The sequence below is a fragment of the Cyclospora cayetanensis genome, unplaced genomic scaffold (assembly GCF_002999335.1).
Source record: "Cyclospora cayetanensis isolate NF1_C8 unplaced genomic scaffold, CcayRef3 CcayRef3_contig_4, whole genome shotgun sequence".
Taxonomy (NCBI): Eukaryota; Apicomplexa; class Conoidasida; order Eucoccidiorida; family Eimeriidae; genus Cyclospora; species Cyclospora cayetanensis.
In genome coordinates this window covers 441,764-469,311 of record NW_020312369.1, presented here as the reverse complement: position 1 = coordinate 469,311, position 27,548 = coordinate 441,764, and the positions used below count along the sequence as shown (strand labels likewise).

The 27,548-nt window shown below is 54.8% G+C and overlaps 8 protein-coding genes across 8 annotated transcripts; 3 read left to right on the top strand and 5 right to left on the bottom strand.

Moving 5' to 3' along the window:
* Positions 1-2,655: 2,655 nt before the first annotated feature.
* Positions 2,656-4,418, bottom strand: LOC113146567. The gene is made up of 4 exons (XM_026334329.1): positions 4,290-4,418; positions 3,722-4,023; positions 2,961-3,370; positions 2,656-2,816 (listed from the first exon to the last, which is right to left on the bottom strand). The coding sequence occupies exons 1-4, from the start codon at positions 4,416-4,418 to the stop codon at positions 2,656-2,658; spliced, it is 1,002 nt and encodes a 333-aa protein (XP_026190114.1).
* Positions 4,419-4,434: 16 nt separating this feature from the next.
* LOC34623679 lies at positions 4,435-8,227 on the top strand. The gene is given in 10 exon segments (XM_026334328.1): positions 4,435-4,599; positions 4,838-4,983; positions 5,254-5,415; positions 5,598-5,877; positions 5,956-6,194; positions 6,271-6,388; positions 6,719-7,023; positions 7,285-7,464; positions 7,649-7,882; positions 8,107-8,227. Coding segments are annotated over 10 exon segments (1,950 nt in total).
* Positions 8,228-8,555: 328 nt separating this feature from the next.
* Positions 8,556-11,045, bottom strand: LOC34623680 (kinesin-like protein KIN-1). The gene is made up of 4 exons (XM_026334327.1): positions 10,997-11,045; positions 9,808-10,923; positions 9,087-9,535; positions 8,556-8,813 (listed from the first exon to the last, which is right to left on the bottom strand). Exons 1-4 carry the CDS (start codon positions 11,043-11,045, stop codon positions 8,556-8,558), a joined length of 1,872 nt encoding a protein of 623 aa, XP_026190112.1.
* Positions 11,046-12,631: 1,586 nt separating this feature from the next.
* LOC113146571 lies at positions 12,632-14,316 on the bottom strand. Its single transcript, XM_026334353.1, is given in 3 exon segments — positions 12,632-12,886; positions 13,116-13,805; positions 13,936-14,316. Coding segments are annotated over 3 exon segments (1,326 nt in total).
* A 3,461-nt stretch (positions 14,317-17,777) lies between these two features.
* On the top strand, positions 17,778-18,476 carry LOC34623681 (cytochrome b5 domain-containing protein 1). Its single transcript, XM_022736795.2, has one exon. It carries the CDS (start codon positions 17,778-17,780, stop codon positions 18,474-18,476), a length of 699 nt encoding a protein of 232 aa, XP_022586600.2.
* A 623-nt stretch (positions 18,477-19,099) lies between these two features.
* Positions 19,100-19,610, bottom strand: LOC113146566. Its single transcript, XM_026334326.1, has 2 exons — positions 19,366-19,610; positions 19,100-19,253 (listed from the first exon to the last, which is right to left on the bottom strand). The coding sequence occupies exons 1-2, from the start codon at positions 19,608-19,610 to the stop codon at positions 19,100-19,102; spliced, it is 399 nt and encodes a 132-aa protein (XP_026190111.1).
* A 526-nt stretch (positions 19,611-20,136) lies between these two features.
* LOC34621268 (U4/U6.U5 tri-snRNP-associated protein 1) lies at positions 20,137-24,780 on the top strand. Its single transcript, XM_026334352.1, has 11 exons — positions 20,137-20,232; positions 20,364-20,733; positions 21,048-21,795; positions 21,931-22,233; positions 22,880-22,959; positions 23,117-23,252; positions 23,497-23,638; positions 23,795-23,864; positions 24,078-24,199; positions 24,434-24,530; positions 24,662-24,780. Exons 1-11 carry the CDS (start codon positions 20,137-20,139, stop codon positions 24,778-24,780), a joined length of 2,283 nt encoding a protein of 760 aa, XP_026190137.1.
* A 556-nt stretch (positions 24,781-25,336) lies between these two features.
* Positions 25,337-27,292, bottom strand: LOC34621267. The gene has a single exon (XM_026334325.1). It carries the CDS (start codon positions 27,290-27,292, stop codon positions 25,337-25,339), a length of 1,956 nt encoding a protein of 651 aa, XP_026190110.1.
* Positions 27,293-27,548: the final 256 nt, after the last annotated feature.

Genomic DNA, 27,548 nt, shown 5'->3' with positions numbered 1-27,548 from the left:
ATCGGTCGCAAAATCGCACACCATTGGTTATGACTGTATTGAGCTAACGCCATTTCGCAATCAATCACATTCACAAGCAAATAATCCAATTACCTATTCCAATCGAAATTACTGCTTGAATACAACCAGTTTAGCTGAGAATGCCCAAGTGTAGCACAGCCCGCTGTATCCTACGTGAAATTTTCTGAAGGACGTTGATGAAGAGCACTTTGTCGCACGCCTGCTGGTGATGACCCACCTTTGTGTTGCCTGTATGGCAACAATGTACTCTCAGTCTCTCAGGAGACCCCGTGAGCTTCTTGCAAGGCTGCTCCGAATCATGATGAGGCTGCAACAGTACGCAATGCATTCGACTAAGCTTGACACATGATGTATTGCATGAAGTGTTTTCGGGCGTCCTCGTCCTATACAGCTTTAGAGGCAAGCAAGAGAGACAGCAAAAGCATGGAGCAGCCGGTAAGATGGAGCAATGCGGACAACAAACTGTATGGCTGCTTGTACAGCAGCAAATACTAAGCCAGCGGTATATTTTACTTCCTCTGGAAGTCTAACCTGCGTTTGGCGACTAAGCTGAAATTTTCACTGCCTAAAGTGTTGTTTCATTCATCGCAATCTTTAGTGGCATGGTCGTGCAAAGTTGTAACAGTCTAAAGGGGCCATCTTACGCCTGACCTTGTTGGGGCAATGACCGCAGCACCAGAATGCCAGCATACTTTCTGCACTACCATAGTGTCTCCCCAAGATAATGAACACTTAAGCTTTTAGCCTGGTCGGTGTCATCTAGCGTGGCGTTTCATTTGAAGCCTCACTCACTTTTCTACTAATCTTCGAAGCATTTTTAGCCAGGGCGTGAGCTGCAAGCGTTCATGCCCAAACTTTGTCCAACGTCCCCTCGAAAATTGGAGGGTTAAAAGCGATCTGCGAATCTAATGGAACTTGCGCCTCCTCAGAGTTTTATCGCCATTAGGGCCGATAATAGGAGCTAACTCAAGATCTATTATACAGTAGCTCTGCACTAAACGCATCGATTTGCATTGTTGGAATCCAAGGAGAGCAAGGATAGAGCCAAAGCACTCTTCTGCTGACCGTGAAGGGAAGCACATGCCTTCTGATACCTTGTACACGTACATAAAATACGGTTCGTTTAGTTTACGAGGAATCATGCAGGTGGAAGAGTGAAATTGTGAGGTCTTAATAATCCTTTTCCCCTTCGGCAAGCTCCCGTAATTCCATTAAGAGACTTTAACCGTAGCGAACCCCGCAGAAAGAGCGTCTGTAGGTTCGGCAGGCCTGTACCACGGTGGCTGCGGTTACCGCCTCAAGCAGCACTTGCACGCTTGGCCTAGTAGGCTGATCTGCCCCTCATTTTCCATTAAGAGGGACTTTCGGACTCTTCGCCGAAGCGTTTGAACAGGCAGTGCAGGAAGAGTTACTTGCAGGCTGCCCGTGATATGGCTGTAAGTTCAGAAAATGCAACCAGCAGTGGCGGTATGGACAGGTTGGCTTTAAAATGCCTCAGACCTGCAACGTAGAGGCTCCCAACAAAAAGTGCTGCTCATGGAAATGCAGGAATGCACATGCTCATTACTGGGAAGGAGACGCATCAGTGGGTTTTAAGGCATGGACAGCTTGCGCACTGGGAACCAAAAAGACCCGCGAGCTACAATAGGAAGCAACATAGGTGCGTGGGTGTATGTACCCAGCTCGTAGCCTTGCTACAGAATGGCCAAGGCACCAACTCCATTACTATGGGCTCATTCCTATTGTACGGCACTTTTGAACCACCGATTATGCAGAAGCCTCTCGTTCGGTTGTTAAAACAGTGCAATGCCAATGTTTCTCATCTTTGTGCAACATGCCGCAGAAGTTGACTGAAAAAGTACTCGCTCGGGACATCCCACTATGAAACTCGACATCCAATGTGTGCACTTTCCCAACTTCTGCAACGTTGGGGTGCTGGATATTTGCAAAAAGCCCCTTAGATTTGTGAAGGCGTAACGGTCGTTAAGGGGGCAGAAGCCTTTTACTTTCCGCCTGTGATGTTTGTGTGTGCTGGAAAAAAAGACATACCATGGCTCCTCTACCTTCCAAAAAGCGTCTGTGAAAACTTAGCGGGCTTTGGGGGAGCGTGACGCTCCATAGTGGGCAGCGTGTACAGAAGATGTCTCAACGTACGTATAAACATCCCACTGGTCTCAGCACGCGTGCGTAAGGCGGCTCTGTACCATGCTAGGCAGCAGTGGCACTCATGACAGCGTTTATCAAAAGTCCACGGTCACTGCCCGCCATTATCGAGTAATATTAGTCGTTGATGCGGCGTCCTCTGCGTTGACCCTCAACGCAGCTTGCAGCCAAAGGGAAAAGAGCTAACACTGCTCTTTTAGCCAAGCAAGACGAGCGTCTCGCAGGTGTGGCACCGTTACTATGACTAGAGATAAACCGTTGACCTATTTGACTCCACTGCGCCATCTAGATGCGCACGTGCACGGACGGCATTGCACCAGGCGCTTGAAGCAACTCTCGGAGCACTCGGCAACCCACAAAGCCACACCGCTTCTGCGGTACCGCTAGGCAATATATATATATATATATAAATACGTAAATAAGTCTCCTGGACTATGCAAAGTGCTTTTCAGTGCCTTTGTCTGGAGGCGCTCAGGCAGCTTCTGCAATCCCCTTTGGGGCCCTTGCGCAAGACCCTAAGGAGGCCGCTGTGTCAAACACTGCGTTCTTGACAGCATTCGCTGCAGCCCGTGTTGCTCGAAGGGTGATATCGCCGTTGCCGCTGCTGCCGGGGCTAATGATGCAGGCTTCAGCTACACGGAGACAGCCGGAAGCGAAGTGAAGGCCTTTTTCGCTAGGGCGGCCTGGGTAGCTTTTCCTTTGCAGTACAAGAGGTTCAAAAAGCAGCAGCAGCAGCACCTGCCTAGGACGGCGGCAGCCCCTTCCGCTGGTGTTGCGGATGCGAGCAACACGCAGAGCCTGTAGCTTCCCTTCAGCCCACCAGCCGTTGGTCAGCAGACACTTGAGCTGCTGCCCCACACAGCAGCGTAGCGTAGTCCGCAACAAGGAGGCCTGCTGCTGCAGCTGTTGCTCCTTTCGTATCCTCGCAGCTGCGGGGCCCCCCAGTATAGCTTTGCACTCGGTGGCTTTGCTGGCAGGGATGCTGGAGCTGCAGTTGCCGCGAGTCTTGCAGCGGCAGAGCAGCGGCACGCTTCCGCAGGCGCTGCACTGTCGCGAAAAGTCGAACCTGAGGAGTGCCTCTGGAAGGCTGCTCCTGTCAGAGAAGAGCATGAGCTCCCCTCGCTTCGAGAAGGGCCCAACATTTGGGCTAGCAGAGGACGGAGGTGGAGAAGGGCCAAGCAAAAGCCTTAAAGGGGGCGAAAATGCAGCACACGGCTGGCCGCTCCTGTATGGATTACAGTGTAGGGGAGTTGCAGCGGCCCCAACATCTTCCGAGGCTGCCGCTGCTCCTCCAGCAGGCGCCTGCGGAAGCCGCGAGGTCTGCGGGGGGGCAGCCATAAAAGAGGTCAGGGAACGAAGGAGGCGCGTGGAAGACGCAAGAGCAGCTGCTGCTGCAGCAGCTGCTCTTGCTGTGACTCCTGAAGCAGGCAGGCAGGCACTTCCACCCGGGGAGCAGGAGAGGCAGCAAAACAAGACCGAAGAGGAGCTCTAGATTGCTGTGCTTCTATAACGCCGAATGCTGAGTAACCTGTTGAACCGTGTCCTTTGAGAAGTATTTCGCCAGTCGGCGGCGTGCAGTCTCCCGTCGATCTTCTCCGAGGCGTCGATACAGCTAAGAAACGCACTGGCTGGCGCTCCAATGTTATGAAGTACAGAGTTCCAAGGGCGGCCTGTCTGCCAATTATCTCCAAAACTCGAAGAAGTCGATCCATCCGCTGCCTCTCTGAGAGGGGGGCAGAAGGGGGGCCCCCAGCAAGGCGGGCCCGGGGGTTGGCGCATGCGGGTTCCGTTCGTACCCTGGAGGGGCCCTCCGCACCCTTTGGCTGGAAGGAGAGATCTCTAAGGTAAATTCGGAGAAAAGTTCTTTGATCTTGCCGGTATACGCCTTCCCGACTCTTGGCTCTTGGAGTGTGGAGGGCCGCAGCCGCGATGCGCTGTGTGTGCCTGTCCTAGAAGCACCCCGTTGCATGACGATTCGGCATTCATGGTGCTTTGCAGAACTTGAATTGCGCCTTTTGGGGATGGGGGTGGATGGCGGGACTGAGGCATTGCCTCGGTTGGCTGCACTGCCGCGGGTGTTATTCGTTCCTGTCTCGTCAGTGGACGTATTCCGTTCGGGGGGGTCTACCTCTTTCACACCGCTCTTCTGCCATCATTTTTTCCCTTCCGACGAGAAGATTGTGGGTTACGACAGTGTCTGCGTGAAAGTCTTCTTCACCCCAACCACCTTTCATGTGTACATCCAGCTCGATGGGGTGGTCAGCAGCAAAGCCACCAACCCCAAGTCCATTGAAAACGCTCTCATGCAGGCACTCACCAAACAGGTGCCCTTCCCAGGAGACGTCTGCACCACTCCCGAGGAATTTGAGCAAAAAGTCAAAGAGGTCTTGCGCTGATGCTTGCCCCGAAAGGATGGTGATGGTGGCAGTATTGCTGCTGGCTGCCCTTCCTCCCATAATGGGAGCCGCTGCAGCTCTTGCTGAGATGCTGCTTCTTTGGCCCTGCAGAACTCAAGGGGCTGCATTAGATTACACCCATGCATACACATCTACCCGTACACATCCACCTATACACATACTTACACCCTACATACAGACATACATACCACCACACCGCCTTCTGCCGTTATTTGTTGCTGTTGCTGCCTTCGCAGAGCGCCAGCTTTAAGCCCCCTGGACGCGTGCGGTCTCAAGTGCTCTTCCCCTCCCCAGCGAGCAACGGCAGCAGAGTGCTGTTGCAGATACGGGAGTGTGTCTTCTCCTCTACAGAAAGCGGAAAGGCCTTTGCGGCCCTTCACAGGTGCGATACAAAAAAGCCTCATCCAGTAACATACCAATAGCCGATCCCCATGCACCGAAATGTAAATTAGCGTATAGGTATGTGATCTATGCGCGAAAGGTCCATACGCGCTAGCTTTTGCGCCTCGGACTGTATGCATTGACAGCGGCGCGGGCATGCGATGGAGGCACCCTAAGGGAGCGTCCTTCAAACCCCCCTCTTGCGGCATTCTCTTAGGGGTGTGTAGCTGGCCTTACTGCTGAGGCTACAGCGTGTTTGGCATGCGTGCAGACGAGTAGAGTGGTTTTTGCATTGGTTTATTGAATCGGCGTCTTCGATCCATCCTGACCCCCAATGGGTGGTGCTGCTGCCTTACCTATGCTACCTCTCCGATAGAGACCTTGCGAAAGCGTCTCATGAGCCTCTAGAGAAGAGCCTGCGGGAAACGGCACGGTGAGAGACTGGCATTTGAACTCTCGACTGCACACGCTTGTTTTTTTCCAAAAGGATCACTCTTTTTTCGGATACGTGCAGACACACCGGCAGCCTGTAGCCACCAGCGGGGGGCTGCCGGGTGCGCTGCAGCTGTAGACGTTGCTCGATACTTGCGGCTGTGTTGCTCACTCTTGCTTCAGAAAGCGCGTACAAGAGATGCGTTCGCGCGCGGATGCTTCGGGATGTCTGGTGGGATTGCCCGTGTCTGAAGGGGACGCTGAGGCTGCGGAAGGCAGGGGAAGGGCCGCCTATACAGCGCCCCCTGTTTTTGCGGCTTATCCCGATGCTTCCGCTGCTCTTGCTGCCGACATGGCGGCTGTTGCTTCCGCAGCTGCGGCAGGGGCCCCTCAGCAGCGCGTAAACAGTAAGAAAGCGGGAGCAGGCGGCCGGGGGCCTAAGAGAGAGAAGGCTGCCGTTGCTGCAACGCCTTTGGCAGCCGCAGCAGACAGCGGCGTCGCAGCGGCAACAGGAGCGCATGCACGCCCTGGTAAGCAAGAGACACTGGGTGCTGCCGCAGTGGAAGGTCGATGCAAGCGAGAAGAATCGGAAAAGAGTGGGGCAGCGAGGCCACCAGAGGGCCCGTGTGAGCTCGCCGGTATCATCACGCTGTACACTTTCTACGCTCTCACCGGGTACAGGCGCCGCCTCAGTCAGTGCCTTGTCTTCCCACACGTGCAAAGCAAAGGTCAGGGCTGCTGGCGATCTCGAAGAGTTTCTGCTGCTGCGGATGCTGGGCTGCGCTTGCTGCTGCTAGTGCCTCCAGGCGAGGCGAAACTAAGAGGCCCTCTCTCAGACACCGCCACACATAGAGAGAGACTGCAGGCACTAACCAGCGGCCCCCATAAATGTAACTGTGGTGGGCTTAGGCATTGGGATGCGGACGCTGGAGTTCGTCTACCAAGATATCATACTTGACCCCAAAGTTATCGAGGTGCCTAAGGGACGCCCACCCCCGCGCGGGCCTCTTCGCCGCTGCTGTAACTACTGCTGGTGCTGGTGCTGTAACGACTCCTGCTGCTGCTGCTGCCGCAACCCTTCCTGCTGCTGCTGCTGTAACGACTCCTGCTGCTGCCGCAACCCTTCCTGCTGCTGTAGCGACTCCTGCTGCTGCTGCTGCCGCAACCCTTCCTGCTGCTGCTGCTGCTGCAACGACTCCTGCTGCTGTAACGACTCCTGCTGCTGCTGCTGGGGCGTTTGCAGTCGCTGCTGCCGCATGTACTGGGAACGCTGCTGATACGGCCGTTCCTTCTGTGCTGCACAGTTCACGGTGGAAGACCCCGCCACATCCTTCTCCCAGTTGCGGGACGTAGTGTGCCTCAAGTTGGCGGTGGATCTGGGAATTGTCTCTCCAGAGATGCTGTACCCCTCGTCCCAGGGGGCAGCAGCATCAGCAGGTCTCGTGGAATTAGAGCCGCAGCAGCTCCGCGCGGCGACGTCCTCTTCCTCCCTATCGGGTGTGGCCTCGGGAGGCATGGGCTCAATCTCCCTCCACACAGCTCCTCCCGGCGTTCCTTGTGCCGAATGCTTTAGACGGGTGTTGAAGGAAACAAAGACTCAGGCCGCCAGGTGGGAAGGGGCTTCGGTTACCCTGCTCGCGAGATGTGTATTTGGACTTACGTAGCGCGTTAAGAGCCACCTCTTGCCCGTGTGGACCTGCCAACGCCAGCCGTTTTCCAGTGTGCACCCGCTTTACGGCGGCTTTTATATTCGCTAGAAAGACTATCCGCTGGCAGCGCGCGCTGCCCGCAGCTTTCGGCAGGCAGGTCATGTCGAAAAGGGGTTTGACGTTTCGTACGTGTAGGGTTTACGGGGTGTGGTGCTTTGCAGACTAACGGAGATCTTGGCCCTGGCAGCAGTTCTGCCGGAGCCTGCCCCCGAGCTTGTGCAGGAAACGCCCGTCAGCGCGGGACGAAGGGACTGGAGGCCGAGCGACGGTGCCGTGGGGTGTCCAGACACCGCACAGCAGCAGACGCCGCCGCATGGGCACGAGGCAGCAGCAGGCCAAGGGTCTGGTGGGGCCCTGCGGCGCCATGGCCTTAGGGGGTAGGCTGCAGCGAAACTATTTTTCGTGGCACGCGGGATTGCTAAACCATTTCCACGTGGAAGATGCATCTTCTCTTATTGCTCCTCTTATCCTTAAATTAGGCGATTTGTGGTGCTGCTATCCTCTGTGTGTCGTTTACGGTTTCAGAACCTTGCGTGCTCCTTTGGCGAAGCGCGCAGCGACCCCCTGCAACCGGGGGGCCTCGGGGGGCCCCTTATACAGCACAGCTTTCCACAGGAGTGCCCAGTGCGCAGCAGTGAGGCAGCGCGTGAAGCAGAGGCTCAAACGGGAGAGCTACGATCTGCTCTGTGAGCTTCCGGTGCAGCAGCAGAAGGCGGACCTCGACAAGAAGTGGGCAGAAACGTACTCCAAGTATTACAGGTGATCATATTTATATGCAAGCATATATGTAGTTATATTAAGAGAGCGAGAAAGATCTACAACCTCTGCTATTTTTTGGAACGAGCTAGAGCCGCATAGCTTTTGCCGCTTCGGCGGCGAATACGCGTGGCGGATAGGAGGGCAACGGTGCGGGCCGATGATATAGGTGCCTGGTAGTTGACAACGTTTGCGTTACGGTGGCAGAGAGTGTGGGTATTTTGCAGAACGATCGTGAAGCTGCGAAGACTTTTGGGAAGAAGCCCCGCAGCAGCGCATCAAGAGGCGGTACAAGCGGGGGGGGGACGCTCGAAGAGGCAGAAGCCAGGCAGCGCTGGAATGCAGTAAATATTGGTGCTTCTTTCCGCCATGTGCATGTCGTTGGCACCTGACTACTTGCTTTTATCACTTTGGACCGTGGCTGCCGTCTTCCAGGTCCTAACACTTCGACGTGGTGGGAGCTAATGCTTGGCAAAGAGACACACACTGGGGGAAGGAGGTTTGTGGTTTGCATCTGCACCTTCTTCGCTAGAAAACAGCTGTAGCCTAAGGATGGCAACAGCAAAGGGAAACACGTATGAGACGTTTATTCCTATTTGTGCGGGTAATAGTGGGATGACGCGCAGAAAAAGAAAACAGCTGCTTGGGCTCTTGCTGCTTCCGGTGTACGTACCTTCTATGCGGACGTAGTGTCTCCGCTTGTGCCGCGCCGCTGCTGCACCTCCTGCAGCAGTTGCAGCTGGCCAGCGAGGGCTTCGCGCGTATCCCGCAAGAGCTGCTCCTGCGTCTGCTGCAGCTGCTGCTGTTGCTTTTGCAGCAGCAGCGCCCCGAGTTGCTGCCCCAGGAGGGCCGCCTTTCTCAGACTCTGCATGCGGAGGGTCGTGATGTGCTGCTGCCTGTACAGCTCTTGTTTTTGCTGTTGGTGCTGCCGCCGCCGCACGCATCGCAGGCTGCAGCTGAAAAAGAAGCCGTAGATTCCCAAACTTGCGCCTCTAGCAGCAGGAGTAGGTACCTCACGAAGGTGGATGCCTGCGTTGCTGTCTTCTTCTCCCTCAGGGTGCAGCGGCAGCGCAGCAGCAGCAGCGGCTGCTGCCTTCAAAGCTCTTGCTGCTGCTGACGTTTCTGCCTCTATTTCTGCTGCTAGCGGGAACCTGCGCGGCAGCGGTGTCTGCGGCCTTTGCCTGCTGCAGACCCCCGAGCATTGCTGCTGTTGCTGCTGCTTTTGCTGCTGTTGCTGCTGCTGTTGCTGCTGCTTTTGCGGTTGTTGCTGGTGGGGCTTGGGCTGGAGCTGCAAAGCCTTGCAGCCAAGGGACAGCGCATTAAAGGTATCGCGCGCGTGCTGTTGCCGCTGAGAGACACATATGAGCAGTGCAGCTGCCCCCCCTTCCCCGGTTAGCGCCGGCTGCAGCAGCCGTGTCAGCTTGCTGTCTCTGAAGTTTACGCCTGTAGGCGTGTTACAACAGCATGCAGAGCTGCTGGCACCCCCCGCTAGAGCTCGCTGCCTGGACACCAGGGCGTCAATGCACTGGCAAAAGCAGAAGAGCGACTGATTGATTGCAGCACCTTCCTGCAGCAGAGAGCCTTGCGTCATTGCAGCACTACTGCGCTCCGTGCCGGCTAAGTCGACAAGGCGCAATACGCCGCTGCGCTCTTCGCCTGCAGCCGCAGCAGCAACAACCCAAGACCTCAAAAAACGATGCAACATTTTATTGCGGGGCTTTTGTCCGTGTGCTAGAGTGACTGCCGGAGAGCACCAGCAGATGCATGCCCTAAGCAGCGGCACCAGTGCTTGCAGCAGGAGTCGCATTTACGCGCATACGCAGAGAGAGAAGGAGAGTGACTGAGGTAGATAGAGAGCGAGCGAGCGAGCGCAAGGGAGAGAAACAGCAAGAGCTGGCAGGATTGTTGCAGCAGCAGCCACGACGGACCGGTGCTGACATCCCTCAGTTGGACGGAAAAACATGCGAAAAGGTGTGAGCGGCTGCTGCTGCTGTTCAGTTGCGTGCTGTTGCAGCGGCGTCTTTTGAGGGCCTCAGCAACAGCACGTTGTAGCGTGAAGACATCAGAAAGCTGTATTTCGCTCAGGCCGATCACTTGCACTCCTCCGTGCGGGTGCTGCAGCTGACGCAAGCGCAGGGGTCCCTCGCCTGTCAGTAGATCCGTTAAGACCTCTTTATATATCTCCAAGAAAGATATCGACACGCGTTCCACGCGCAACTGGCTGCCTAGTTGTTGCTGCTGTTGCTCCTGGGGCAGCCGTAGCAAAGCAGCACCCACACGCTGTAACAGGCCCACTTCACCATCTACTGCGAGAGCTTCCTGATAACCCCTTGTGGCAGCTCGCTTCTGCAGAGCCTCGCGATGCGGCTGCTGCTGAGGACCTAAGAGTGTATGGGTTTTTCCGCTGGAAGTCTGGCCGTAAACGACAACGCATGCCTCGCGGCCGCTACAGCAGCGCTGCACCAGCGGCAGAGCAACCGACTCGAATATGTGCTGCTGAGAGCTATCAGGCCCAAAGACTTCCTCCACAGCAAAGACTGCGTTGGCAGGTTCGCAGGTGTTTCTGCGACTGCTGCTGCCGTTGTGCACTCGGCTAAAATCGCAAGCGTGTTGGACGGCAATGTGCTGCCCATCCAAAATACGAACTGCGCCTTCTTCGGTACGGGGACTGTTGTTGCTCGTGCTCCTGATGCTGCTGATGCTGTTGCCAGCACTGCCAGTGCCACCGCCGCCACCACTCGTCTCCTTGAATGATAGGGGCTTCACTCTGCAAAATACATGCAAAGCCGATTTCTCAGTCTGCCGAGTCGGTTCGCAGCTCGTGCTCTTGTTGCAGCTTTCGCTTCCAGTGCTGCTGCTAAAGTTCTCGCTGGAGGCGTCGGCATTGGGAATTAGACGCCTAGATCTGCTGGGACCGCCGTTCCTGAGAGATCGCAAGCCTTCGTTCTTGAGGGTTTCATCCTTGGATGTGCTGCGCCCCTGATTCTGCATTGCATGGCTGCAGGCGGGGTTGTCCTCAGCAATAATTCCCCAATAGCATCTCACTAAGCAATTTCTCCGCGTAAAAATAAGAGGGATGCAGGACCGTTTCTGAGCTAATCGATTTCGGTCGATGGCCTTCGATTCCACTGCGTGGGTTCGCCGCAAGTGCCGTGCCAGTGGACATTCAGTGCAAGAGGACAGTAAGGTAGGTGATCTCGAGAGTGAAACACATGACAAGTCAGTAAACTGCCCAAATTAATATCGCCTGTGACGAAGAAAACACGATAAACTCTGAGTAAGGGCTCTTTCAGCTGTTTTCTTCCCGCTTGTAGTGACCTCGGAGGGCGTTCCACGATATCACTACCCGCTTCTAGTGGGTTGCGACACTTAACGGACTAGTTCCATATAATTTCTGGGATACCACTTCGGGTGTGTGCGGTCAGGTTGGATGGCATGAGACTCCTCCTTCGACCGTACGGCACGCAGCCTACAGGTTGCTTCTCATGCCCGTAACGCACATAGCGAAGGATGGATGCGCAGCGTGCTAGCCTGGTCCGTACAGCTCAACCCTGGTACTGAACCATCTAAGCCATTCATTTAACGCTCTAACTCACGAAAACGAAGGGGTACGGAGGCCAAATTGCATTCCACAAACCCCTTTCTGAGGAGTACCTATGGCTCTGTCCAGCTCTTTTCCTCTAGGCCCACCGCTGGCCTACCCGAACCCCGAATTCCCATGCAGAGAGTGGCGTTACACATCAGAAAGGGCGAAAACAGCTTGTACAGCGCAATGTAGCTTCCTGTGCAAGACCTCTAAATCCCTTCAATTAGCGCCTCCCTAGGCCGCCAGTTACCTGCACACTTCATAAAAGCTTAATGGCAACCCATTGCATGTATTAAGATTATCGCTTTTTTTGGCCTGTGCGCCTCAAGAGCCACCGTCCTAAGGAGTAAGAAACAGCCAGGGTGAGCGTAGTTGCATCCTTCAGCACTCTGAGCATCGACAGCTAGTTGCACAGAGCATGTAGTGCTGTTGCACACAACATAGCATCCTCGTGTATCAAGCCAACAGTGTTGTGCAAGAGTTATGATTTGCTAAGACACACACCGATCATTCAACTCTTTACCCACGCTCGATGAGGTACCAGGAAATGACGAAGTGCCACTTTGTGCGCACAACCCTCTGTATTTAATTCAAACCCGAGGCACTTGAGTTACAGAATCCTAGGAGACTCATTGCAATGCCCTTCCGTAGGGAAATGAGAGTCGACATGTCCATAGGCGTTGGGAGCTTTTATCGCTCCCTGGTTGCTACAGCTACTCCACGATTACGCAAGAATCAAAAAGTGCAACAGGCGCGTATGCAGCAGGAGCAGCTGGGAGGCGGTTGTATATCCTAGGGAGGCAGTCAGACGCGGCACGATCACAGATTCAGTAAGCTGCCCGTTCAACCAGGCTTCTGTCCAGCTATCGTGCTCATGCTAGAATTGGGGTGTCTGGGTAGACAGTTACTCACAGCGCTAGAAGAATCCTTTTCTTCAAACTTTTGCTCCCAGACTAAATTGTACCGCTCTAGTCGTACTGCGCCTAATGATTAACCCCAAAGAGCGCCAAAAATATGCATCAGCAAAATGTCCCTGCAGCAGCAGCAGCGGTTGCTGCCGTTTTCGCTGCAATTGGGAAGCCCGGCAGCAGTGTGCGTGCCTGTTACTGAAATTGCAGGCCGAGCTGGCGCTTCAACTGCAAACGCTGCTAGTGCAAATGCTGGCATCAATCTAAAGTGATGATGCCTATATTTTTGTTGTTGCTGCCATATCGGTTGCTGCTGGTGCCGCTACTGTTGCTGCTGCCGCTGCTTTCTAAGTCACAGGCAACCGCTAAGAGCTTCCTGTGAGGATGAAAGGCAGTCGCTGTTACCTGGCCACTAGTCTCGAGTTGCAGCAGCACCTCAGTGGGAGAAACTGCAGCAAGACAGAGTTTAGGGGACCCCGGGCGTGGGCCTTCGTCCAGGCGCCGCATCAGAGACTCCTCCCTGCATGCAAAACAAGCACAGTCGCATGCATGCATGAAGCTACAAGAATCGGGGTCTTGCATTAAGCCCGAAACACGCCTAGCGTCCTCGGTATTGCTACAGATTCGTAACCAAGCACCCCCCGCTCAGCGACACCCTCGCTCGCACACACAGAGACCCTCCCATGCAAGAGCTTTCTACTGTACCTAAACTCTGGTGCTTCTCCCTGAAGCCACGCCACACCTACTTCTCTGGAGGAGTCCGCTTAGTCGCCCACGCAATGAGAGATCCGTCACTGCTGAGGGCCATACATTGCACCCCCACATCTCCTCTAGGAAGAGACCCCACAGGAGAGAGGCTCGCCGTATCCAATATCTGAATGCTGCCGTCTCCCCCACCGACCGCAAACACCTCGCCGTCTCTTCCTGAGGCCGCCGTCACCACTGCTGGACCCTGAAGGAGAGGCACCTGCAACGCAGCAGCTGCTGCTCCACTGTCGACTGTAGCAGCAGAAGGCAGCACGCGACAGCAACCATCTTCTTGAGCGGCTATCAACACACGCCCACCCAACCCGAAGCAGCACCCGTAAGTCACTGATTCCAGCTGAATGACGCTGCGCTTGAATCCGCAAGCACCGCTGCTGCTAGTGGCGCTGGTGGTACTGCCTGTCCGCTGTTGCTGCTGTTGCTGCTGCTGTTGCTGCTGTGGCTGCTCTGGATGAAGTGCGTGCAGTCTATCTCTTTTGTCAATACACACCAAATACTTCCCCGAGGGATGCCAGGTCCCTGTCCACCATTCTTCCCCGTAAGGCGAGGTATACGTCACCCCCGCAGCTCCTACATCGCTGTTGCTGCTGCCGGCAGGAACAAGGGAGCGCGGGGGCTGCTGCCGCAAATCCAGCAGCCGCAAAATTGAGCCAGTACGGTTCGGCCCCTAGACAGACAGACAGACAAACAGATATTCCCCAGACTGCAGATCGCAACGTAGAGCGCTCGAGTGTTTCCAGCCATAACCCCCCCAGCTAGTGCAGCAGGAAGCAGAGCAAGCAGCTGGAGAGCTGTACCTGGCATCCAACAGCTACAAGTTCCGGATGCACTGGATGTGGAAGCACAAGGCCGACGCCTGGCACGCCGATGTTGAGATGCGCGGAAAGTGTACCGACAGCGGCAATAGCCACGGAGTCATGAAAGCCCGCCAGCACCTTGCTGCCGTCTGCTGAAAATCCCAAACAGCTCCTTCTGATCTTGCACTTGCCTTTGCCCCCATCAATACTCCCCCAAAAAACGCGGCTGCCGCCACTGCTGCTGGGAAAGCCGTTGCTGCTAGGTGAGCTGATGGAATTTCGGGGAAACGCTTCCTGGGTCCCCTTGCAGAGTGCGAGGAGCGCGTCACGCTCCTGCAGCTCCTCCGTCGAAAGAGGAGGATAAAATGGGTGGCGGTACATCTCAGAGCCCTTTTATTGAAGGCTGCCTGCCCCTATCTTCACCGCTGAATCAGCCCCCTCGCACGCAAGTTGTTGAAGCTGCAGCAGGCGTTGCAGCCTCTGCTGCAGCCGCTGCTGCTCGCACGGCGACGAACTTCCTCCACCCTACTCCGAGGCGAGATGCTACCCTAAATACAGAGACCGGTGATTCGCTACTGCCCGGGATAGGGATAGGGTTTGCATATCAAAATGTTCTACGCTTCTGAAGGGGACTAGCAGGCCTCTCTGTCTGCTCCAGCCTGTCGCCAGAATCTACAGCCACACTACAATGCTGTTCTCTTTGAATGCAGTGGATAAGGTGCAAAATCGCCCTGCTCTCGCCCGTTCTACTCTTTCCGTTTGCTGCATGCGGCAGCAGCTGCGGCACCCTCTGGTGACGCTCATAGCGAATGAGATGCTACCGCAAGGCAAAAATTTTAGTGTAATGCATCCAACACCGACGTCATGAGCCGCAAACTCCGATGACAAAACCCTCAACAAGGGGAACACAAGCCCTTAAAGTGCTGGGCTGGACCCGGAAGCGCCCGAGGGGGCCCCAAGAGGGCCCCCCTGCCGATTGGTTTGTTGCCTTCACACTCACCTCCAGCGGCACCAGCACCCGCCGCAGTGCTTGTTACGGCTATTATAGACACCATGAGCTACCTCATTTGCACGTGTGTTTTCTTGCTTGTACATATAACCAGGGGCATAATTTCCCCGCATGTGCACGGCCACCTCGCTTATGGAGTCTAGAAGCTAGGCGGCTAAAAGAGCATAATTTCAGCCGTAAGCCACCCCAAACCCTTGACGCTGTACTAACACAGAGCGAGCAAGTGCCTGCTGCCCGGTCGATGCTAGCCTCTTGAACACTTGCCCCTTCTGCAACAGCGGGGGTGCTGCGGTTGCTGAAGTAACCCACGCTGCGCTTTGAAGCCAAAAGGATTGTAAAGAACTGACTAACTGGTTTGGCTGTTCATACATTTTATTCATTGCTGAGGACTATTTACTCGACACAAGAAGACGCAATGATGTATGCGGGTGCGGTGGAGGCTTTGTGCAACTAGCTGTGAATGCTCAGAGTGCTTGGAGATTGCAGCACCGCGTACGCTAGCTGACTCTCCCCACACGTGTCCAAACTTTGGGTTTGCGGGCAGGGAAACTAGGGCGCCTTGCTGGGAAACACTCAATGAATTTTAGAGTTTGCATTGTCTTCGATTAAGTGTTCCGCCTCTATGACCTTAAAACAGTGTTTCACGCGGATAGAAGAAAAGGGACATCACTCAATATGTCCACATCTCCCTTTACTTTCTTCTATGTCTCTACACAGGCTGATCTCGGTAGATTGCTGCTTTACAGTTTCACACGTGACAGTCTGTTTGCTTTCTATCGATGGCTTGTCTGTACACTATTGTGCCCCTTTTGACGCTGGAAATAGATACGCAGTGTTTTCTGGTGATAGGACATCTACAGAAAAACGCACTTTTTGGTCATTCTCTGTGTCTGAGGCTGCATTTAGTGCGAAGTTAATGTGTTGGAGTGACTGGTAACGAAAAGAAGCACCTGCACATGTCTTCCTGTTAACTGTGCATGTCCCTCTGAGCTTTTCCCTCTTGATAGCTTCTTGCTCAATCATTTATACGCTAGCTGAGATTGATTGTGCCAGGTTCAATATGTTCGCAGAGAGGGCGAATCACGGTATAAACATGAGCTTGTGTGTACCAAGTCGCCAGCGTATGCGGCACATATGTAAGGACTCCAGTCGGTCTGCCGGAGCATCGGAATTGATACCAACAATATGACAGTATCAGTTTCCTGCTATCTCGTCTCCATCGTTTGTATTTTGACGGAAACTGACTTAGCTGATGAGGCATTTATTCTCCACATCAAATCTAAAATACCACCTCTACGAAGAGTTCTCGTGGTTCTCCCCAAGCCCGTTAATCACGAAGTGGTTGACAGCAGGCCAGGCGGTATCGTCTCCACAAATTTATGTGCACAGAAGGTAAGATACCCTTTTCTTGAAGCAATTTTCATGCAATCGCCACAGTTTGTTCGCGTGCTCAGGCGCAGCAGCTCCTGCTACTGCGCGTGCTGCTGACAGTACGGCAATTGCCTTTCGCCGGTGCATCTCTTGCTGGCTCTCGACAACTAAAACGTAATTGTTCCTTTTGCCCGCAGAATGCCACTAAGATGAAGACGTAAAATTATGATGCGCTAGAGGGGCCGTCACTTTGAGTCGGTCGTGCCTTGAGTCCTCTGGAACTTTAGCTTCAGGGCGCCAAAACATTGGAGGATACCTTGTGTCTGTTCCAAAAATTATAGCTCTTTCTCTCACTGGCTGTACTCACACCCCTTGAAACGAAGTGCTTGATTTTCCTAGGCATAGCTTCTGCCTTAATTTGTGCGTCTTCTAGTCTTTCTGATTTCTTCTGTCCCCTGGTTGTGTTCTACATGTGTGATTCTCTATGAATGGACACTGCCAGTTTTCGGTCTCTGCATCCCTCGGTGCCTACCGATTCTTTTGCCTGTTCTGTCCAGAATTTTATACTAAAGCCTTAGCATTCATTTCCCGCCTACTGCCTCCTCTACACTTGTGCCTCCTCCTGTATATATCTTTCGGTGCTGCGTACATCATTCACACTACTTGTAGAGAGGGATGGGGAGGTGGCAAAATATCAAAAGGTTCGGCATACCACGTCTTAAGAGCGAAGGGCAAAACCTTGAGACTCTAAGCCAAGGGCTGTACAACTCTGGATGAGAACTCCGAAAGTTGTTGACTTTTAGCTCAAATTGAATACTTGTGGGCAATTCGACTTACCGTGAAAAATGTCTGTTTTGAAGACAGATGCTCCAGCTGTAAACAGCAAATCGCTTTTCGGTGAATTCGAAGCACTGTGTACATGGGATAGCCCTGCGCACAGAGGCTCGAGGTCACCTCGCCTCCACAGGAGTTTTCGGGAGTTATTACCCATCACATGTGACGTAAGTAGTCATAAGACTAGACAATAATTGGTTTGATAGGTGCTGTTTAATGAATGGTCATTTGTAAGCCCTAAATCCTATCTTTCAAGTTCTAATGCAAGCCAGCTGGGGGTCCCCTTGGAGGGACCCATGTTGGTAAGGGCATCCTGACGGTTCCACGCCCACGAAATCCGGCAGCCAGTTTTGAAAGCAGCTATATAGTAGCAATAGCAGCTTCTACTGCAACAATAATAGGAGCAGCATTCGCAGTAGTTGCTCAACTAACAACAGCACCACCAACGCGCACTCCTCTCGCGAGCAAGTTGAGAATCTGCAAAGAGCAGCGTTGCCGCAGCAGTAAGCTGCCGAAGCCTTACTTATATCACTAATTACTGATTCTGCTCGTCACCTCACCCGCAGCAGCAAAACGATTAGCACTGAATGCAGAACCAGCCAACAGGATCAGCAAGAGCAGCAGGACGATGTCTCAACCGCGTGCTCGTCCCGAGGTTTACAACGATGTGGACGCCCGTGAAGTGGCTCGCCCTCCCCCTAGGGGTGGTTTTATCCTTCCTGACGACCTGCAGCGCCACTGCGTCTCCACTGATTGTTGGGTCTCAGTTTACGGGCGCGTATACGACTTGTCACCGTTGTTGGCTCTTAATAGGAACCAGCTCGCCGTCCCGCTGATAGAAAACGCGGGGTCAGACATATCCCACTGGTTCTGTCCAGATACAATGCAACCCCAGGCCGTTGCTCGCGTGCGGAGCGACACCACCGAAGTGTACAAACACCCCAATACCCCCTTCCTGCACGTTCCCGGTTCAGGCTGTACAGGCACCCCGTGGTGGCGCGATGCCAGATATATCGTGGGCGAACTAGCACAGTCTGTTGCACCAGTGTACTTCCTAAACACTCTGACGGGGCAGAAGACAGCGCTGCATATCCCGATTGATAAGCCCTTAAAACTTGTTCTAGATCAGCAACTCAAAGGGGCCAACTCGCACGCAGAAGCGTACACGTGGTCGTGCCGAGGCCGGGCGGTAGACCTCGACAAATCCCTCACGCAAAACGACATCCATATAGTTTCTGACTCAGACGACGTTCCGTGCGACCCCGCAGAAAGGCCCCCACCACCCACAATCCTCTTGCACTTTGAGGATGATCTACTAGCTATTTGACCCTCTAAGTCCTGAGTGTACACCTAAGCTATTGTCATTTCTTCTAAAGCACCACAAGAAGCATACCTCTTCGAGCATTGCACAAGCACCAGCAGCAACTCTTGCCGCCGAAACCGCAGCTCCTGAGTTATTCAGCAAGGCAAGATTCCCAGCAACAGCCGTAGTATATTTTTAGTCATGAGGGCCGACCGGACGGTGCCTCCCAGTGTGCATACAGCGACCTCGTGTTTCGTTTCGCACATTCAGCTAGCTGGTTGCGTGGCGGAGCGTCCGCGACAGCCCAGTAGACATTACGCCTGACCGGCAAGAGTTAGTTTGAAGGTCCCTAGCTTGCTTCCCCACCCGATAAATGGCCGCATATATTGCTAAGTACTAATGCACACGCAGAAGAAGACCTTGTCGTTGCGTGCCTTCTAGACACAGGCATTTGCCCTTAGCACCTGAACAGGGCTTTCCGAAATCCGTGCGGCAGTGGCAGCTTTCAGCCTACCGCCAACCCGTTTGTCGGGTGTCAGCTACACTACCATAGCAAAGGTGTGGGGTTTAAGTCGGAGAATCTTGGACTCAAAGAAGCACTTAAGGCAACCAACGTGCCCCGTGCGTGGGCCCCTTAGCTCGACGCCTTACAGGCCCGCTGGCATCTGCCTACTCTGTCTGCTACGTGCGAGAAGAAGGGCCTGGTCTCTCTCTTCTCTGTGCGCTTCCGCGGCAGCCGCCTTTCTAATTTGCTTCTTGGTAAGAGACTCGATGAAGGGATTCATCCCGCCGAAGGACCGCCTGCAGACACCAGTCCCACATCATCAAAATGAGTCTCGGGAGTGCACACGGACTCTCTGCTTGCCACACGTGGCTCTCCAGCTGCTGCTCCGGGAGCGTTCTTCCGCCTCACCTGAAGAGAAGGAGGTCGTAGTGAAGGGCAGAGTCGCTTGCTGCCTGCTGCTGCTGCTGCTGTTGTTGTTGTTGCTGTTGTTCATACAAAGTTTCCGCTTGCTCCCAACCAGGGGCACACCAGTCCTGCCTGCCACCCGCTGTCGCCGCGCCTGCTGCTGGTGCTACCGGTCGGGTCTGCTGCTGAGCAGACATAAACCGCAACCTCCGAACATTCTCCGATAAGCCCTTCGAGTCTTGCATCATCAAACCCTACGCCTTAAGCGTCAGGGAAGCGCGCCGCTTAAGACACGCAAGGCCACCCAGGAGCACTCTGCGGCGCTCGGCAGTCATAAAGCAACGATTCGATCAGCGAATGCAACAGAGCAACTGCCAGCGTAGAAGGCACAGCAACAGAAAAAATGGCAAGAAAGCCGAAGGGGGCGTATCAGTTACTCCCGCCAAACACTCTCCGTTGACCCTTGCAAAGCTACAGACTTTGGAAGCCCCAAACTTCAGGGATTTGAACAGACTGGGCTATTTATTACCCATCAGTGCCGCAGTCACCGAAGGCTTGCTCCTCTTCGCATGCATGGGGCCCCGCCGGTGCCAGGCCCTTAACGGCTTAACTTTTTGTTCCGAAAACGCAAAAATCGATCTTCAAAGACGCAAACACTCGCACGCGGAAACCTCTGAGGCTTCTCTTTCGTGTACACTTGGGCGCGTCCCTTGCGGCGGCCTCTCGCCAGGGTTTGGGAGGGTTGCAGCCCTTGAGAATACTGCCTGCGCAGCAATGTCGACGCAGAGCAAAGAAGTGACGCTCTCTATTGAAGAGACAAATGCGCTGAGAGCCAAGCTCGGCCTCAAGCCGCTGCGGCTGGATGCGAAGGTATGCACATGCATACTGCCGGGAACCCCTAGTCGAGCAAACAGGAAGACATCCAACCCCAGAGGCTTGCAGTTTGCACGCCGTCGCCCCTTTCTAGAGTCGGCTGCCTTCGATGCTGCTGTTTGCTGCAGGACAAAACGGGCAGCAGTGGTGCAAGCAGCCATGACAGAGTTTCCACGAGCAGCAGCGGCAAGCGGCACCGCGAGGCTGATGCGAGTGCAGCCGTGGCGTCGGCCGTTGCAGCAGAAGATGACGGCGGAGAGTCTAAGGACGCGAAGCCCTCGACAGATACCGCTGCAGCAGCTGCAGCAGCAGCCGCAAGGGAAAGGAGAGAAGAGGAAGAACTGCAGAAGCGCCGGGTAGCGCATGCACTGTTGATTTCTGGCGACACCATCGCATCGGCAGCAGCTCAAGATTCAGACATCCTGGATCCCCTTGCGTGGATTTCACGGATGCGGAAGGCGAAGAAGGAGCAGCAAACGCTAGCCTCCCAAGGCCGTGGTACTTATGGCTGTTGCTTGCGAGGTTGTGCTGGCATGTGTTAGCCGCTATCCTACTTGCGCTTGCCTGTGTGCTTCCTGGCGCTGCTTTTCTGAGAGCGGTGTTTTGAATGTTGAAGGCGTTTGCTGTTGGTCTTGCTTGCTGCTGATGCTGGTGCTGCTGCTGCTCTGCAGCAGCATGAACTCTGTCAGCGCGGCTGCTGGAGGCGGCAGCAGAAGCCGCGCACGACGCTTTGGGGTGTTTCGAAGGGCGGGTGCCTATGTGTGGCTGTCACAATTGGTGTATGCATACATTTATGTGTGTGTCTCATTTAGTGGACCGTGTGCGCTACGATGATGAATCGGATTCCGAGGCTGAGGAGGGCGCTGCAGCCAATTCAGCAGCAGAGCAGGCAGCAGCCTCCGAAGACACGGCAGCGGCAGGCGCCCCCATGGCAGCGCGTGTGGCTCATGATGCCTCGGATTTGCCGGAGGGTGAGGCTGTCGTCTTGACCCTGCAGGATGCGCAGATCCTTGCGCCTGACGGCTCCTTGAACGAGGACGGAGACGTTCTTGAGTCTCTCCAGCTCAGGGAAAAGGAAATGCTGCAGCGGAAGCACAAGCGGCAGCAGCAAGCGCACCAGAAGACGGCGTACAACGCAGCAGAGGAATTGGAGGGGGGGGGCGAGAAAAAGGATATTCTTGCGCATTACGATGAATGGCAGCAGGAAGAGGCGGCAGCGAAGGGCCTTGCGAGACCCCCAGGAGAGGCGAAGGGGTTTATGCTGCAAGACATGCTGAAGCAGGATGCTGCAACTGCTTCTGCAGCTGAAGCGGATGGTGAGAAGGCGGCAGCAGCAGGAGTCGAGGGGGAGGCTGACGTGCTCGGGGTGCCGGCCTTTAGGAAGCCGAAGAAGCAGAGGAAAGAGAAGCAAAGGAAGACTGGAATGGAGTTTTGGCTGGGCCTGGCTGCTGCTCAAGAGGACACTGCTGCAGACTTAGAAGAAGACCTCTCGGAGAGTGTTGGTGGTGGCAGCAGGAGAAGGGGAGATGATCACGCTTCCAGGAGTAGCAGGCAGCTGCAGTACGTCTGCAGATCCGATGCCACGATTTGCCCTTAGCAGCGATCCTTGGCAGCCGTTGCACCCGCAGTGGTGATGTCGGAGGGCGAGGGAGGGATACAGATCTAGGAGGGGGGCGGTTGGCGTTGCGAGTGCAGGGAAAAGAATGCACAGAAGGAGATGGTGGCGACGGCGCTCGCAGCGGCAACAAAGGATCGAGAAGACTACCCGCGGCAGGACGGTGGCCCCACAGGCAGCAAATCAAAGAGCAGCAAAGAACGCAGCAGCAAAGACAGCGGCAGCAAAGGCAGCAGCAGCAAACAAGAGGAGCACGTGAGGCAGCTCTCCGAGGTTTTAAATGAGGAATTGGGGGTCTACGTACAGCCCACCACGGGTGGAGGTAGTGAGGAGATAGATCCCACAGAAATGGAGAGGCAGCGACTACTACAACAAATCAAGAGGTAATAGTGCTCCGTAAATATTGCTGTGGTGGTGCTGTCTTTTGTCTGGGGTACCTTTTGGCCTTGGTGGGCAATGTGTGTTTCTTGCTGTTGCTGCTGCTACAGCTGCTGCTGCTACAGCTGCTACAGCTGCTGCTGCTACAGCTGCTGCTGCTGCTACAGGTGCTGCTGCTACAGCTGCTGCTGCTACAGCTGCTGCTGCTACAGCTGCTGCTGCTACAGTTGCTGCTGCTACAGCTGCTGCTGCTACAGGTGCTGCTGCTACAGGTGCTGCTGCTACAGGTGCTGCTGCTACAGGTGCTGCTGCTACAGCTGCTGCTGCTACAGCTGCTGCTGCTACAGCTGCTGCTGCTACAGGTGCTGCTGCTACAGCTGCTGCTGCTACAGGTGCTGCTGCTGCTACAGGTGCTGCTGCTACAGGTGCTGCTGCTGCTACAGTTGCTGCTGCTACAGCTGCTGCTGCTACAGTTGCTGCTGCTACAGGTGCTGTTGCTGCTACAGCTGCTGCTGCTACAGTTGCTGCTGCTACAGCTGCTGCTGCTACAGTTGCTGCTGCTACAGGTGCTGTTGCTGCTACAGCTGCTGCTGCTACAGTTGCTGCTGCTACAGCTGCTGCTGCTACAGGTGCCCCGGCGGGTGTGTGCAGACGGACGCGAGCAGAGGAAGAAGCTTTCTCCAAGGGCCTTTTGCCGAAGACAGCGATGCTTGTCGAGCTCACACAGCAAAGTAAGCCCTGTGGAATCTCGGAAACTCTGTTTTGTGCGCGGTTACTCCGTGGCTGTAGATCAGAATCTTGCATTGCTTCTCACCACAGAGAGAGAGAGCTCCGTGTAAGCCTCAAGCTTAGGGTTCAGGGCAGAGAATTGGTTGGCGCGTGTTGCAGGCAAGGCGGAAGAGAAGGACGAGGAAGGGCTGCAGCTGTCGAATACCACAGAGTTCTGCAGGAGTGTTTTAACGCCAATGGAAAAGGCACAGGAGGCACGCGGTGGAGGGGCCTTCCTCGGGCCGAAGCCTTCGAAGTAAGCTGTGATTTCTGCCCGCCTTCTCTGCTTGGTTTGCGTTTTCTCTCGTTACTGAGATTGATTTCCTGCCTGCAGCGTCAAAAAAGCAGGCTTTGCTAGCCACCTAGAACGGTCGTCCTTCTGTGAGGGCGTTGGGGATGTTGTGGTGCGAGCCTCAGTCGAAGGAAGCGAGGTTTAGGTAGAGGCCTTACTAAGGTGTTTTGTCTGTCTGTCTGTCTGTCTCTCTACCGCATGCATACAGAGGCATTAAGGTCACAAATAGCACCCCCACCAAGTCCGCAAAGCCCCCTCCGTCGCCTACCGAAAGTCAGCCGAGGGAGGATGCCGAAGAAGGAGAACTTGTCGAGGAGCAGTCGAAGGAAGACGACGACAGTGACTCCGAGGTACGGTGACTCGCGTCTCGAGTTTCTCGCCATGCGAGTGAGTGCATCGGTAGGTCGGGGGAAAGGGGGGAGGGGGAGGTGTACGCGAGGGTTTGTTTGCAGGATGCGGCAGGAAGGTGTGCCCCAGGTTTTTGAATGTGCGCGCTTGCGTCGCAGCCCGAGTTCATGGCAGAGCAGCCAATTGGAAATTCGGTTGCTGGGGCACTTGCGTATCTGCAGAGCAAAGGTACAGCGAGAGTGGCTGCTAGGCACTCTGTTGCTGGTGCTAGTTGTGTCATGTTGCTTCACCTGTATGGCGGGTGTATGTTGCTACGACACTGCCTAGGAGCAGGCAGGTTTTTTGAGGGGTTTTAGCTGGGGCTTAGCGGGATTCGCAGCAGAACGAGGATCTTCAGGGGGGTCGTCCGGGTTGCACTTCTGCATGCGGCCTGGCATTCAGACTTCTTTTCGCTGGATAAAATCAGGCGGAGGCGCGGGCACCACCTTGAGTTGCCGCTTCACAATGCAGAGAACGAAAAGGAAGTGAATCTGGATTACAGGGACTCCTTCGGCAACGTCATGGTCCGTGCAATTCCTAATCTTATACCATCGAGCACGCGCTAGCTATTCCAGAAAGAGCTCCCGCCTACCCCCCCCCCGATATGGCGCAAGTGTTTGGAGGGGGGGGAGGTGCACTGCAGAGGGGGCCTCTAGGGGTTGCGCATTGATGACGGGAATAGTGCATGCGAAAGAAGTCTGGACAGCAGGGCGATTGGGGGGTGGCGCGCTGTCGCTCTTGCGGGGGTTTTGTTGCAGAATGCGAAGGACGCCTTCCGCCGGATATCGTGGCACTTCCATGGAAAGTTCCCGAGTCTTAAAAAACAGGAAAAGCAACTGAAAAGGATCGAGCTGGGTGAGTTGGCGGTGTTTCTCGAAAAAACGTGCATGCAGCGCGTTTTTCATGCAAGGACAAAGGATATGTACAGGGGGAGTCCACACCCCTATAGACCATCATTGTGCATATGTGTGTGGATGCGCTTCCAGAGAGGCGGCTGCAAGAGAACCTAATGGAGTCACTCCCCACTTTAAAGGCATTACAAAGAGTACAAGAGGGAGACGGAACTGCCCATTTGGTGCTGACGGGGGGCAATATTGAAAGCTAGTTGCCTTTCATGTTTTGTGTTCCTCGAAAAGACCAACCACCACACAACGGCGAAAAAAAGCACCGGCACTAAAACTCTCGCATTTGAAGTATTCGGCCCCCTTTCTACTTCGTTCCTGTTGCTCGCTCGTCGCTTATTGTAACGCTGCCCTCCTTCGTGGTGGACGTAGTGCCAATAGCTAGCTGGCTAGCTACGTTTCACACTCTCTAGAAGCTTCAAATGGCTAGACATAAGGCGCTCCTGAGATTTTCGGTAGGTGATGCAGGGGGGTTAGTGGGAGTTTGCAGGTAGGGACACACTGAAACAAGATACCAGTTTGCTATCGCTGGACCTCTTCGCAATAAGGAATGCCGCTAGCCAGCAGATGGAGGTGCTTGCAATGAGCGATGCAGCAGCCATGCTCGCTGAATACTCTGTCAACTGGATAGCCAGTCAGGCTGACGGCTAGTCAGAAACTGACATGTTCGTGGTCGGCGTAGGTGCGGGGGGGTCTATCTGGCGCTATGTCCCCTTTCCTTTGGGGTACAGGAAGTATACTCTAGAGCTATCTCGTTTCTTAGATAAAAGCCTCGAGTTGCTTGTCGCTGAAGGGATCTAGACCAAGGTAGACACGCCACCAGATGATCTCGAGAGGCCCCCGTATGCCCTCTTGGGTCCAAGGTTTTGAGTTGCTCGAAAAGCGCACAACGTAAAGGGGCCTGCATGCAGCCCAGAGAGGGGGTGGCTTAAAGTTCGCTGAAGCGAACTGGGGTGTTTTGGAGGAGCGTAGCCGTGCCGTTTCCCCTTGTTCAGCCTGATCTTCCATTGATAACCTTGATTCAGCGAGTGCCCTGGCCTGTGACTGGTTGTGCTGCAAGGGCTGCTGCGGTAGGAGCGGCACCCCCGGCGTCTGCCGCTCCTCTCTGCTTCCTTGTCGTGACTCTTTCGAAGAGGCCTCTGCTGGCTCGCCAGTGAGCGAGCTGCCGTGTAGAAGTTTTTTTACGTGCTCGCTGAGCTCCCTTGCAAAAACTCTTTGGAAGGCTTCAGAGTCGTATTCGTCCTGCTCAGAAGCGAGGCGCAAGGACTGTAGGGAAGAATTTACGCGTAGGCGCGGACCTTCTTCTGAGCAACTCCTACGTGAGAACCGGCTGAGGTTTCCTTCGGAAAGCCGAGAGTTGTCGAGGTGAGAGCGAGAGCCGTCAATACGAGTGCTGGAGCCGTCAAGCCGAGAGCTGGACCTGCCAGGGCGAGTGCTGGAGGACTCCAGAGGTAAAAGGCTGGCAGCAGAGCCTACGCTCAAAGAGGACAAAGAAGCACCGCCGCGTTCAAGCGACTCTGTGCTTGAAAGAGAAACACCCGCCAGCTCCCCCACGAGGCCCTTCATAGCTTCCATCACGAGACGCATGGACAGAACAGGCGTCTCTGGAACTAAGCTCTCCCCGGACAGAGAACGTTCATCCGAAGGGGAACCCGCTGAGGGCTCCAACTTCCTGGGCGCCTCCCAGAGAGGCAGACGTCTCTCTGAGCGCGTTGCAAAGTTTTCGGCAGAATGGGGAGACGGACACCGAAGCTCTCGCGATTGGAATATCTGCGAGAGGACCTGACGCTGGGGTGATTTTGAGGCAGTATACCGACTGCGGGCACTAATGCCGTGCTGATCAAAGGCCCGTGAGATGTCGTTTCCTCCCGGAAGAGGGCCAGCAGGAGCGGCAGCAGCAGAAGGAAGAGAAACAGCGCAGCCCCCTACCAGCTGCAACATAATGTGTTGCGCGTTGAAACGGAACGGGAGACGGTGGGGAGCCTCCCAGGCAAACCATGAAGAGAAAAAGTGATTGAGAAATATATTAGGGCTCAGCTCAAGGTCAGGCGGAGGCAGTTGTTGCGGTAGGGGGCTAGCTGCTACCGGCGCTCCCTGTGGCAGCTGTACTTCCGCGCGTGCTGTCGGCATTGGTGAAATGCTTTCTTTCGACGCAGCATCCTGCATTCTTGCGCCAACATCTGTAGAAGCAGAGTCCTGCGAAAGGGGCGCTAGCAAGCAGTGTGAAGCAAGCGCACCATCCCTCTGCTGTGCACATTTGTCACTGCTAGAGGGGCTGCTTCCGAGGCCGGTAGAGGCATTGGCGAATTTTTCTGTGTCCTTATGGCCCTCTGCCGCTCGCGTGATCGTGTGTATTCCTTCGAGAGGCGGTGAAAGTGGATATGAACAGGCGGCAGTGGCATCCGGAGGTTCGTTTGTGTCTGTTGAACCCTGCCGCGTGGCTGTTTGAAAAGCCTGAAGGGCATGAAGGATTTTCTGTTGCATGCATTTACTAGGTTTGAGCGCCATAACCCCGGAATCAAACGCGTCTGGAGGGAAGAATGTGGGTGCGAAGGCGGGTTTGTCGTCTGTAAGGTCCAGGAGGAAGAGACAGTCGATGTTTCGCAATACCAGGCAATCATTCTCAAGGAACACAACTCTGTCAAACCCCTCAAGACCCCAAACACGCAGTTTCGTAAAACAAAAAGGCGCCCCAGACGACAACCGCGGGGTCATCTGTTGGTGTGGATGTAGCTGGTGCTGTTTAGACTGCTGGCGCGGGGTTTCTGTATTGCTGCCGAAGGTAACGGGTTCGACTTCGACGAAATTCACCACAAGGGAGTGCAGAGACGTGCTCGCGATGTGCGGCAGTCCTCCCACTGCCGCTGGGGTGGTAGTATTCGTAGGGGTCGCATGAGGGTAGCCTGAAGCGCCGCTTCCTGAGGATCGCCCAACGCTCTGAGCAATAAGAGCTCGCACTATGTGTCTACAG